General features: G+C 51.4%; 1 protein-coding gene across 3 annotated transcripts in view; it reads left to right on the forward strand.

Annotated features, from left to right (window-relative positions):
* BNC1 (basonuclin zinc finger protein 1) overlaps nt 1-13,332 on the forward strand; it is a 39,763-nt gene that overhangs the window by 22,403 nt on the left and 4,028 nt on the right. For 2 of the 3 annotated variants that reach the window (XM_059678287.1, XM_059678285.1), the window contains exons 4-5: nt 4,383-6,259; nt 7,299-7,418. In XM_059678287.1, coding sequence (XP_059534270.1) covers nt 4,383-6,259; nt 7,299-7,418 — 1,997 coding nt within the window. The remainder of the gene's footprint in view (nt 1-4,382; nt 6,260-7,298; nt 7,419-13,332) is intronic. The other variant, XM_059678286.1, reaches the window with a different exon arrangement.

Genomic DNA, 13,332 nt, shown 5'->3' on the forward strand with positions numbered 1-13,332 from the left:
CCGGTCAAGGGCACAGGCCCCGGTTGTGGGCTTGATCCCCCAGTAGGGGGTGTTCAGGAGGCAGCCGGTCAATGATTCTCTCTCATCATGGATGTTTCTCTCTCTCCCTTCCCTTCCTCTCTGAAATCAATAAAAATATATATTAAAAAAAAAAAGGTACCTGTGAAACTCAGGATGGAGGAGCGTTACCTGATCCTCTGACTTGGGTTTCACTGGGCAGCTCTTCCACAGTAAACCACTGGCCCTGCCTTGGACACTTCTTCTTTTTCTTAATCCTCACCCAAGGATATTTTTCCATATTTTCCCAGGATGCTTAGAGAGAGTGGAAGAGAGAGGGAAAGACAGAGAGAAACATCGATGTGAGAGAAACACATCGATGGGTTGCCTCCTGCACGTGCCCTGACCAGGGCCCAGGTCGGGGAGGAGCCTGCAGCCGAGGTACATGCCCTTGACCGGAACCGAACCCGGGACCCTTTGGTTCTCAGGCTGATGCTCTATCCACTGAGCCGAACCTGCTGCGGCTCCACTTCTTTTATTATCTGCAAACTGCCTATTGGCATAGACGCTGTCTCTGTGAGATCTTACTGAGGTTTTGGGGGTGAGAAAGCGAACTTACCTTGCAGAACCACAAGCAGACAATTCCGGCCCCTGTTCTCTAACACGTCTGCACCCCACTGCTGGTGTTCCCTCCTAGAATGGGTCGTCTTGTGAGGTTTCTGTGCTCTTGCTCTTTTTTATTCTCTGCACCCCCCCGCCCCCCCCCCATTCTCTTTCTGCCTCCTCACATTTTGTCTCTCCATGAAGGAGAGATGGCAGGCATATTTCTCTGTGCCTTTCATGCCTTCTCTCTTCTCTTTATGTGGCAGAGTAGTTTTTGTTTGTTTTAATCCTCACCTGAGGATATGTAATTTCAGAGAGAGAGGAAAGGAGACAGAGAGAGAGAGAGAGAGAGAGAGAGAGAGAGAGAGAGAGAGAGAGAGGGAGAAACATTGATCGGTTGCCTCCCGTACTCGCCCCCACCGGGATCAAACCCCGCAACCCGGCACTGAACCGGGAATTGAACCTTCAACCTTCTGGTGTGTGGAATGGTGCTCCAACCAACCGAATCACCCGGCCAGCACTTCGCAAAGTGGTTTTACCTCCCGTTCTGTAACAAGCTCTGGGGGCAGGTTTCCTGTTTCCCATCTAGAGGCGAAGGATGTATTTCCTGATATAAATGAGGTCGTTTTTATGAAACAGATGCAGCTTTCTACATTTTTCTTCTTGCCACTATTCCTAGGAAATGGTATCGTCCAACTTCGGTCAAAATTTCAGTGAAATGGAGGTAATGAATTTATTTCCAGGACACGCGTCCATGTTGGTCTTACTCAGAGAAAACTGTGTCACTGAAATGAACACTAATGACCAGTTACTGACCTAGACCAGTGGTTCCCGATGTGGGGCACACACCCCACAGGGAGGCAATTCGAGAATGAGTTCTTAACAGTGAACTGTTTGCATTTCTTACGGTCCGAGGGGCCTCGTATACAGTCTATAAATGTATGTTGTGACATGTTTATGCGTTTCAGTTCTCTATTATGTTTTGAAGCTGTATTTGCTATTTTTTCCTATCATTTTATATTATTACTATTCTTTTTAACAATTCCCTAGTGATTTCTTCCTCCGTCCTTCCACTGTCCTTTCGTTCTTTTATTTCTCTCTCTCATGGATTGCCATGTTCTTTGGAAGCTTGTTTAGACCAAGTTCATGGCCTTTGAGGCTTCCTCCATGTGAATAAGGAGCTCACTTTTTGAATAATAAGAATTATATGTGCCGGGGGGGAGGCATTAGGATTTTATTTATTTTTTAAAATATACTTTTATTGATTTCAGAGAGAAAGGTAGAGGGAGAGAGATAGAAACATCCATGATGAGAGAGAATCATCCATCGGCTGCCTCCTGCAGGCCCCCTACCAGGGATCGAGACTGCAACCCAGGCATGTGCCCTTGACCGGAATCGAACCTGGGACCCTACAGTCCACAGGCCGACGCTCTATCCACTGAGCCAAACCGGCTAGGGCGGCCACCAGGATGTTAGAGATGCTTAGGTGGGGCGTGGCCAAAAAAGGTTGGGAACCACTGACCTAGAGCCCCTCCCAGTAATCTTAGGACCTAGACCAGTGATGGCGAACCTTTTGAGCTCGGCGTGTCAGCATTTTGAAAAACCCTAACTGAACTCTGGCGCCGGGTCACATACAGAAATTTTTTGATCTTTGCAACCATAGTAAAACCAAGACTTATATTTTTGGTATTTATGTTATAGATTTAAATGCCATTTAACAAAGAAAAATCAACCAAAAAAATGAGTTTGCGTGTCACCTCTGACGCGCGTGTCATAGGTTCGCCATCACTGACCGAGACCCTTTGCCAGGGATCTTATGAAGCAGGTAGGATATCCCCTTTTTCCGTCGAGAAACCAGAGGCTCCGAGTGGCTTCTCAATCTTGCTGGAGTCATTCAACTCCTATGCAGCAGACCCCGGATTCGAACCCCCATTTTTTTCTGAGCGTAAAGGCCCATGATCCTCCTCTGGAAGCACACGTGTTCACCTCGAGAGCAGGCCCCCCCGCAGGTCGGAAACCACCTTTTAAAATGCAGAGTAGCATTACCGTCTCACATTATGACAGAGATCAATATTTAATGATCCTAATAATCTTGCTTTCCCTCGTGTTGGGATTAAAAATATGGAATCAATTACCTTGAACCTCTGGCGCATGAAAAATGTATGATGTTACATTCCTCGCCATCTTCGGAACGCTCCCATGCACTGTGAAAAATCTCAGTGGGCCATCGAGTACATGTTCTGTGATAAAATATTTATTGCAGTTTTGGGAAAAGTTAGGCCTTGCTAGAGTTTGAACGGTCTCCAACACGCCAGCGTAATTACAGCTGCGCTTTGTGAACACGGGCCGTAGATCAATATGGTTCATTTGTTTTCTGATGGGAGTGGCTTGGGCAGATTATTAATATGCAGTGAATAAATACTCCAGCTATATGGCGGTCTGATTGCTCCATCTAGAGTCTTGAGGTAAGGAAGTTACTATTGTTGCCCTGGCCAGTGTGGCTTAGCAGTTAGAGCAGCGATGACGAATCTATGACACGCGTGTCAGAGGTGACACGCGAACTCATTTTTTTGGTTGGTTTTTCTTTGTTAAATGGCATTTAAATATATAAAATAAATATCAAAAAGATAAGTCTTTGTTTTACTATGGTTGCAAATATCAAAAAATGTCTATATGTGACACGGCACCAGAGTTCAGTTAGGGTTTTTCAAAATGCTGACACGCCGAGCTCAAAAGGTTCGCCATCACTGAGTTAGAGCATTGGCCCCCCCCAGACCAGAGGGTTGCCAGTTCAATTCCCGGTCAAGGGCACCTACTTGGGTTTTAGGTTTGATCTCCGGCCTCCGTCGGGGTACATGTGGGAGGCAATCAATCGATGTGTCTCTCTCACATTGATCTCCCTCCTCTCTTTCTCTCTCTCTTCCTTCCCTCTCCCTTCCCTTCCACTCACTCTTAAAATCAATGGGAAAAATATCCTCTGGTGAGAACCAACAAAAAGAAGTTACTGTTTTTCAAAAGATACATTGTTGGTTTTTATCCTCATGTAAGGCTATGTTTATTGATTTTAAAGCGAGAGGGAGGGAGAGAGAAAGAGAAGCATGGATGTGAGAGAGAAACATTCTATACACACCCCAACTGGGGATGGAACCCCCAACCTTTGATGTCTAGAGCAACCCTCCAGCCACCTGAGCCACCCGGGCAAGGCAAAATATATGTATTTTAATTTTTGTGGCGAAGATTATTATGCCTAATGCAAGGCGACCACTAAGATGGAAACTAATCACCAAATTTCCCTGAGGCTTGAGTACAATTATTTATGTCTCTTTGGGACTGCCACTTACATTTGTACAGTCTATTTTCTTTCTTTAAAAAAAAAATACATTTTTATTGACTTGAGAGAGGAAGAGAGAAGGAGAGGTAGAATCAATGATGAGAGAGAATCATTGATCGGCTGCTTCCTCCACGCCCCCCTGCTGGGGATCGAGCCCACAACCCAGGCATGTGCCCTTGACCGGAATTGAACCCGGAACCCCTCGGTCCGCAGGCCGAGACTCTAACCACTGAGCCAAACCGGCTAGGGCCACAGTATATTTTCTGCACAGTTTCTGGCCTAGGAGCGTGGCATGAGTGGGGGCTGAACCAGCCCCGGGCTCACCCTGAGGGTGTCATTTTCAAATGTGCACAGAGGTGCCCTCTGGTCTGGGTGCCAGAGGAGGCCCTGACCACCCTGCTCCTTTCTGAGAGGACACTGACCGCCCCTTTCGTTTCCGGTCGGGGTGTAGGACGCGTCGGGGAAGGTGCTGGACCACTGGAGCGTCATGACCAGCGAGGAGGAGGCGGCCACGTTGCCGCAGTTCCTGCGTTTCGGGGAGACCAGGTCCATCGTGGAGCTCATGGCCGTGCAGGAGAAGGACGAGCCGGCCGCCGCCGCCCCGCCCTCGGCGGCCAACGCGGACATCAGGGCTTTCATCGAGAGCTGCGGCCACAGGGGCGCCGGCCTCCCCCCGGCGCCCGCGGACAAGGGGAGCCCCGGCGGCGGCGGGCACCCCTTTGAGAACCTCATCAACAGCATGACCTTCATGCTGCCCTTCCAGTTCTTCCACCCCGTGCCGCCCGCGCTGATGGGGCCGCTGCCCGAGCAGTACGCGCTGGAGCCGGGTCCGGACCCGGGCCAGGGCCAGGACCCCCGGCAGGACCTCCCCGGGCCCTTCCCCGACGGCCGCTTCCTGGCCTCCGGCTCCACCCCGTTCCAGCCAGAAAAGGAGCCGTGTCCGAGCTGCCCCGACGCCGCCCCTCACCAGGAAGACGGCGCCCGCCTGAGCGACTCCAGCGCCTACAGCCTCGTCACGAAGCTGGAAGGGACGCAGCTGTCCCCCGAGGCCCGGGGGAAGCCAGAGCGGCACGGCCTGGGCACCAAGAAGGGCCGGGTGTTCTGCACGGCCTGCGAGAAGACCTTCTACGACAAAGGCACCCTCAAGATCCACTACAACGCCGTGCACCTGAAGATCAAGCACAAGTGCACCATCGAGGGGTGCAACATGGTGTTCAGCTCCCTGCGGAGCCGCAACCGCCACAGCGCCAACCCCAACCCCCGGCTGCACATGCCCATGAACAGGAACAACAGGGACAAGGACCTCAGGAGCAGCCTGAGCCTGGCCGCCTCGGACGGCTACAGGCGCCCGGGGCTCGAGGCGGCGTCCCCGGACCGCAGGCCTCTCCCCGGCTGCCCCGGCTCAGGCGAGGATGCCAGGGGCCACGCGGTGTTCCCGGGCGCCGGGCAGAACGGCGTGCTTTTCCCCAACCTGAGGACGGTCCAGCCCGTGCTCCCTTTCTACCGCAGCCCGGCCACGCCCGCCGAGCTGGCCACCACGCCCGGGGTGCTGCCGTCTCTGCCCCTGCTGTCGTCCTCCATCTCGGAACAGCTGGCTTCCGCCGAGATGCCGCCCGACGCCCTCCCCAAGAAGAAATCCCGCAAGTCCAGCATGCCCATCAAGATCGAGAAGGAGGCCGCGGGAACGGCTGACGAGAAGAGGCGGGCGCTCAGCTCCGATGAAGATCGGCCCCTGCAGGTGGTCAGCGAAGACGAGCTGGAGGCCTGCAGCCCCGGGTCGGACGGGGCGCTGGAGGAGCGGCAGGGAGGATGCCCAGGCAGGCCTCCCCGCGAAGGGCAGCCGGCCTGCCGCCTCTTGTCGGTGATCGAGCCCCGGGGGGTCATCAGCAGGACCCCCGAGCAGGCCACGCGCAACTCGGAGAGGGAGACGGAGCTGGAGCAGAAGCCAGCGCTGACCCTGGTGCCCGGGGAGGCGGAGGACGGTGGCCGGGAGCTCCGCCTCCCTCCTGGGCTGGAGCCCTGCATCCCTTTCCCGGACTACGTCAGGCTGCAGCAGCACCTGCTGGCCGGGGGCCTCCTGGGCGCCTTGTCCGCCCGAGGAATGGCTTTCCCTTGTTTCGAGGATTCCAAGGACCTGGAGCCCGCGGGTCAGCACGCGTTGGAGAGGCAGAAGGAAGAGAGTCGCCACCAGTGTGACATCTGTCAGAAGACCTTCAAGAACGCTTGCGGCGTGAAGATGCACCACAAGAACACGCACGCCAAGGAGACGCACGTGTGCACGGTGGAGGGCTGCCAGGCCACCTTCCCTTCCCGAAGGAGCAGGGACAGGTGAGGTGCCTGTTGGCAACTGTTTGTCCTAACGTGGCAGTTCTTTATAAATATACTAGGGGCCCGGATTCGTGCACCGGTGAGGTCCCTCGGCCTGGCCTGTGCCCTCTCACAATCCGGGACCCTTCAGGGGATGTCAGAGAGCTGGTTTCGGCCCAGTCCCCGCAGACCCAATCTAGACAGGAGGGAGCCCAATCCTGTGTGTTGAGCGTCTGTCCCCTGGTGGTCAGTGCACGCCATAGCAGCCGGTCAAGCGGTTGTTCGGTCACTTAGGCTTTTATATAGAGATTTTTTTTTTAAATTGATTTCAGAGAGGAAGAGAGAGGGAGAGAGAGAAACATCAATGATGAGAGAGAATCATCCATTGGCTGCCCCCTGCATGCCCCCCCACTGGGGATCAAGCCCACAACCAGGCATGTGCCCTTGACCGGAATCGAACCTGGGACCCTTCAGTCCACAGGCTGACGCTCTATCCACTGAGCCATACCGGCCAGGGCAAGGTGGCGGTTCTTAAACTCTAACCTGCATCAGAATCACCTGGCTCCTAGAACGTCCACTGTCGGGGCTCTGGGCGGAGCCTAAGACTTTGCATTTCTTCGTGCCCAGGTGATACAGAGGTCACCAGGCCGGGGACCACAGTTTGAAAAACACTATCCTACAGACCCACTCTCCTGAATTTTTGCTTCCAAAACCTTGACTCATTTGGCCCCAAGACGTGACCTGAAATGATGTGAGGCTATTTGCAATGTTTTTTAAAATCACCTTTTGTGTGGAATTTTTTGTATCTGTTCGCGCAGAAATAGCAATGGATTTGTTAGGGAGGCACTAAAACGATATTACAGTCTGTGCATCATTCTGCTTTTTCTGAAGTCTGAGAAATTCTGAATTCAGAGACACATTCCACCCCCAGGCTTTGGCATGAGGAATTTGTGAGCTAGCTCTCCCAGGGAGGCCTGCAGCCCTGGGTCAGACAGGCCGCTGGAGGAGGGCGATTTTATTGTTAATCCTCACCTGAGGGTATTTTTCCATTGATTTTTAGAGCGAGCAGAAGGGAGGGGACGAGACAGAGAGAGAGAAACATCCATGTGAGAGAGACACCTCGATTGGTTGCCTGCCTCACACACCCCGACCTGGGCCGGGGGTCGTGCCTGCAACCACGGTACGTGCCCTTGACCAGAATCGAACCTGGGACCCTTCAGTCTGTGGGCCGACGCTCTGTCCACTGAGCCAAGCCAGCTAGGGCTGGAGGGTGCTTTTAAAACAGTGGTTCTCAACCTTCTGGCCCTTTAAATACAGTTCCTCATGTTGTGACCCAACCATCAAATTATTTTCGTGGCTACTTCATAACTGTCATGTTGCTGTTTTTTTGTTTTTTTTTAATATATTTTATTGATTTTTTACAGAGAGGAAGGGAGAGAGATAGAGAGCTAGAAACATCGATGAGAGAGACATCGATCAGCTGCCTCCTGCACATCCCCCACTGGGGATGTGCCCACAACCCAGGTACATGCCCTTAACCGGAATCGAACCTGGGACCCTTCAGTCCGCAAGCCGACGCTCCATCCACTGAGCTAAACCGGTTTCGGCAACTACTGTTATGAATCGTCATGTACATATCTGATATGCAGGATGGTCTTAGGCGACCCCTGTGAAAGGGTCGTTCGACCGCCAAAGGGGTCGCGACCCACAGGTTGAGAACCGCTGTTTTAAAATGATCCCTTTGGCTTCCCAAAACTTGTCTGGTTTTCACTGTCTAACGTGAAGTCCACCGAATGAAACGTTTCCTCCAATATTTCCTCTGATCCCTAGTTAGCCAAGCTCTATTGGAAAGGAGGGGTGATGGATGGCCTAATGGGGGATTTTTTTAAATATTAAGATTTCAAAGAGGAAAGGCACTTCACAGGTTACTTCGGGAGGTTGGGGTGGGAGACGAGACGTCTGTCAGTGCTGGGTTTGCCTGACCCTCAGGAGTCGAACTGTTTGCAGAGTTTCCCGGGTGTCTCATCACTCGGGGCCCGGCACTGGCATTACCGTCTCGCGTGTGCTTTTCTTCATGAACTTGAGTCCCGTCACCCCGCTTCAGGCCACCTTGCTCCCCAGGCTTTCAGGGAAGGACCGGCTCTCTGACGAAACGCAGTATGATTCATGCTACACATGGTTCTGAGAGTATTAACATGTCACGCATTTTGCTCAAACGAGCGTGACCCGAGGCAGCTCCATGCCACCACCGTCTTAGTCCAAACTCTAAGGCCTGCTTTATTATGGGGAAATGCGAGACTTGGTTGGAAATGCTATGAAAATAATTCTCCAAGAGGTCGAAGGCCTCGAGGGGGACCTGGCCGAGGGCGGCAGACCCTGCCTTGACTTTTCCAAACAAGTCTGAGCCCCCAGGTGTTTTACTGGAATCTCTTTATTTAGTCTTTAGACACGACCTTGTTTAAAAAACACTAACAATACATATATTTTCTCAAAAATACCCTGCTAATAATACCTAAAAATTAATTTTAATTCAAGCTATCACTACAATAAAAGCCTAAAAAGACAAACGGGACTGTCTGGTTCCTTTAGCCAGGCAGCCCCTTAACCCTCTCTTTCACAAAAACGTATGTCAAAATAATCATTCATCCATCACTCGTGGTCTGCTGGTCAGTCCCAGCACTTTATAAACAGGGAGAAACCATAGACCAGAAGAAATTCTGTGTCTTTGTTATGGGGTGGGCGCCACAACATTAGTAACAAAGAAACAGAATTTCCGGAGGATGAGGCCCAGAAATCAGGATTTTAAGAAGATTCCCAGGTGATTCTAATGTGCAGCCAAGGTTGAGAACCACTGACGTAGACCCTCCCCACACTCAGAAGCACACACGCAGAGGAGAGAGCACAGGTGATAGTGGTTAAAATGCCTGTCTCCGCCGCTGCGATGTTGAACCAAACCACCAGGACACCCTGCTGAGCGGCCCCGCCTTCCCCATCCATCGTCCAGGAGGAAGGTCTGTTCGCGAACAAGCTGTTATTGTGAAGAAGAGAGCGGCGTCTGTCAGGTTGTCCTTCATGTTGACGATAACTGTTCTGGCCTACCGCGTCTACTAAACTAGAAGTTATGCTGAATTTCACATAGGATTTCATTTTCTGTTTCTTTTTTTAAAAGATATATTTTTAGCCGTAACTGGTTTGGCTCAGTGGATAGAGCGTCGGCCTGCGGACTGAAGGGTCCCGGGTTTGATTCCGGTCAGGGGCATGTACCTTGGTTGCAGGCACATCTCCAGTGGGGAGTGTGCAGGAGGCAGCTGATCAATGTTTCTCTCTCATCGATGTTTCTAACTCTCTATCTCTCTCCCTTCCTCTCTGTAAAAAATCAATAAAATGTATTTAAAAAATAAAATATATATATATTTTTATTGATTTCTGAGAGGAAGGGGGAGAGAGAGAAAAACATCCATGATGAGAGAGAATCATTGATCAGCTGCCTTCTGCACGCCCTCCACCCCCCCACCCCGCCCCGGGGATGGAGCCCACAACCCTGGGCATGTGCCCTCGCCCAGAATCGAACCCGGGACCCTTCGGTGTGCAGGCCAGCACTCTATCCACTGAGCCAAGCCGGCTAAGGGCTTTTTCTTTTTTTAATTATTTAATATTTTCTTACTTTCTGTCCTACTTGTACATGCACGCCTCCTCCCCCAGCACAGGAAAACATCTTGCTTTCTGAAGTTAAAGTACTAGTTCTAGTAACCTGGGCTTTGGCATAGAACCTGGGGTTACAAAGGCACCAGGTGAGCTAAGACTCTGTGGGCAGCCCCCACTCCACCGGCTCCACCATCGGAGGAGAGACCGTGTCGCCGTGGCGACAACTGTCTTCCCCTCTTCCAGCCACTCTGCTCCCGCCAGGGGCAGTGACCAGGACCCGGCCGGAAGGGGCTGGGGCCGCACCCTCGGTGCTTATGTAGCCAACAGACTTTTTGTTTTGTTAATCCTCACCTGAGGATATTCTTCCATTCATTTACTTTGATTTTTTTAAATATATTTTTATTGATTTCACAGAGGAAGGGAGAGGGAGAGAGAGAGATGGAAACACCAGTGATGAGAGAGAATCATCCAGCAGCTGCCTCCTGCACATCCTACACTAGGAATTGAGCCCGCAACCCGGGCCTGTGCCCTGACGGGGAATCAAACCGTGACCTCCTGGTTCACAGGTTGACACTCAAACCACTGAGCCACGCCAGCCAGGCTTTTGACTTTATTTATTTATTTATTTTTAGAGAGAGTGGAAGAGAGAGGGAAAGACAGAGAGAAACACCGATGTCAGAGAAACACATCGATTGGTTGCCTCCTGCACGCTCCCCAACCAGGGCCTGGGCCGGGGAGGAGCCTGCAACCGAGATACGTGCCCTTGACCAGAATCGAATCTGGGACCCTTCAGTCTGCAGGCCGACGCTCTGTACGCTGAGTCTAACCAGCTAGGGCTCGTCAACAGATATTTACGAACTGTCTGCGTTGGGTGCTGTGGACACATCCCTGCCCACGAAGGCCTGGGTGGGGACAGGCCCATTAAACAGGTGCTGACACTGAAGGTGGTGGCTGCTCTTGTGGGAGAAGCATAGGCTGCTGTGGGCACGGGGGGGGGGGGGGGGCGCACCTGACCAGACTGAGGAGTTAGGGAAGGCTGCCTGGAAGAAGCGGTCGGAGGGAAGCAGTTGCTCTCAAAAGTTTGGGCCGCACAATCCCTTTTACGAGTTCTTTTCCTTTTAGAGAGAGAAGCGGGAAGGGAGATAGAAAGAGAAACATTGATTTGTTGTTCCACTTACTTTCCGCATTCACTGGTCGTTGCTTGTATGTGCCCTGACCGGGGATCGACTCCACAATGTTGGTGTATCAGGACGATGCTCTAGCCAACTGAGCCACCTGGCCAGAGCCCTTTATAAATCTTTCAAACCTCAAGACTCTTTAAAACTGAAAAAAAAAAACTATATATTTTATATCGCTTAAAATACTAAACCTGCCCGGTTTGGCTCAGTGGATAGAGCGTTGGCCTGTGGACTGAAGGGTCCCAGGTTTGATTCCAGTCAAGGGCACATGCCCGGGGTTGTGGGCTCGATCTCCAATGGGGGGCGTGCAGGAGGCAGCCGATCAACGATTCTCTCTCATCATTGATGTTTCTATCTCTTCCTCTCCCTTCCTCTCTGAACTCAATAAAAATATATTTTAAAAATTAATAATAATAAACCTATTATACACGAGCATAAATAACATTTTCATAACACATTTTCCAAAACAAAAACTTAGAAGAGTGGCTTTGTTTGAGGCTTTCAAAAATCTCTTTAGTGTCCGGCTTTAGTAGAAGACAGCTGGATTCTCACAGCAGCTTCTGCCTTCAACCTGTCGCCACGTCACGTGTCATGAAGCCTCTGGAAAACTCCACTGTACACACCTGAGAGGATGAGAGTAAAAACGGCAAACAATGTCTTTGAATCATGATGAAACGAGTTTCCACTTCAGGGAACCCCTAGGGGTGCCCAGACCACAGTTTGAGAACCATGGGTCTCAACTAATCTAAGTAGCCAGCAGCCAGTGGGGAAGAGTTGCAGGGGAGATGGAGGATGCAGAGGAGAAGTACAAATCCAGGCAGTGGGCACGGCACCAGCAAAGTCCCAGGAGCCGAAAGCCTGCCGCGAGGTGCAGAGGGTCCTTGCGGTTGTGGTTGTCACTGGTTTTAGGGGACATGGCACCCCGGGAAATGCATCTAACCCTTGAGGCTTAAGAAGGTTAGAGGAGCCCCAGCCGGTTTGGCTCAGTGGATAGAGTGTCAGCCTGTGGACTGAAAGGTCCCGGGTTTGATTCCCAGTCGGGGCACATGCCCAGGTTGTGGGCTCGACCCCCCAGTAGGAGGCGTGCAGGAGGCAGCCGATCCATGATTCTCTCTCATCATTGATGTTTCTATCTATCCCTTTCCTGTCCTCTTTGAAACCAATAAAAATATATTTAAAAACAAAAAAGAAGCAGAAGGTTAGAGGAGCCACAAGTCAGCTCCTGGCATTTGCGGGACACTTGGCCGTTGAGCGTGGGGCCCAGAGCCTTGCCCCGTTACAGCAGGGATCTTGCCATACAAGGTTCCAGTTGAATGTGTTTGTCTGGCTTTTTTTTTTTTTTCCCTTCAACCCTTGTATGTACTGGAACCTGCATGTCAACCCCGTGTCTGGTTTTCTGCTGACACGTTCCTGCCCCTTCAACCCAGAATGCTGACATAATCACAGGTCAGAGTTGTAGTTAAGAGCTGCCTGCAAAGTGGGTGATCTGGGAATATAATTCTGATGGCGGCCACGAAAAAAAGGACGTGTAAGGGGAGACGGAGAGAAGCCGAATAGTAAATCTGAGGTAGGATTCAACCTCCTCCCCTCCTCATATGTCTTTGGAGATTTAGGCTAGGAAATTCAATCCTTATTTATTTTGTTCCCCCCCCCCTCCCCCGGCATGCATTCTGAGCTGTACTGGGGGAGTATTTTTTCTGTTTAGCATCATTCTCCTATCTCCTTTAAGAATGTAGCCCTTGTTTGCCTGGCTGGCGTGGCTCAGTGGTTCGGGAGCCAGAGGTCCCGGGTTCGGTTCCCAGTAAGACCATATGCCTGGGTTGCAGGCTCGATCCCCAGTGTGGGGCATGCAGGAGGTGGCCGATCACTGATTCTCTCTCACCATGGATGTTTCCCTCTCTCTCTCCCTCTCCCTTCCTCTCTGAAATCAATAAAAATATCTTTTTAAAAAAGACTGTAGCCCTTGGAAAGGGCTGTGTTTGCTCGTCAGGTCAGCACGGAATCTCTGAGCAAGGCCAACAGTGATTGACAAGTTACATCCAAATGATATCATATGCGTCCAAGGCCTGTGTCATAATGGGTATCATTATCTGCCCTGCAGGAGTAATCACCAGGTAGCAGGTCGGTGATTGGTGGTGTGCTCAGTGCTGCATTTGCAAAACCCCTGTCTGGTAACAGTGAAACGTTGCAAATATGAATTGAACTAGGTTCTTTCTCTATCTCTCTCTCTCTCTCCCTCTCTCTCTCTCTCCCTCTCTCACTCACTCACTC

This window comes from Myotis daubentonii, chromosome 21, assembly GCF_963259705.1.
Source record: "Myotis daubentonii chromosome 21, mMyoDau2.1, whole genome shotgun sequence".
Classification (NCBI taxonomy): Eukaryota; Metazoa; Chordata; class Mammalia; order Chiroptera; family Vespertilionidae; genus Myotis; species Myotis daubentonii.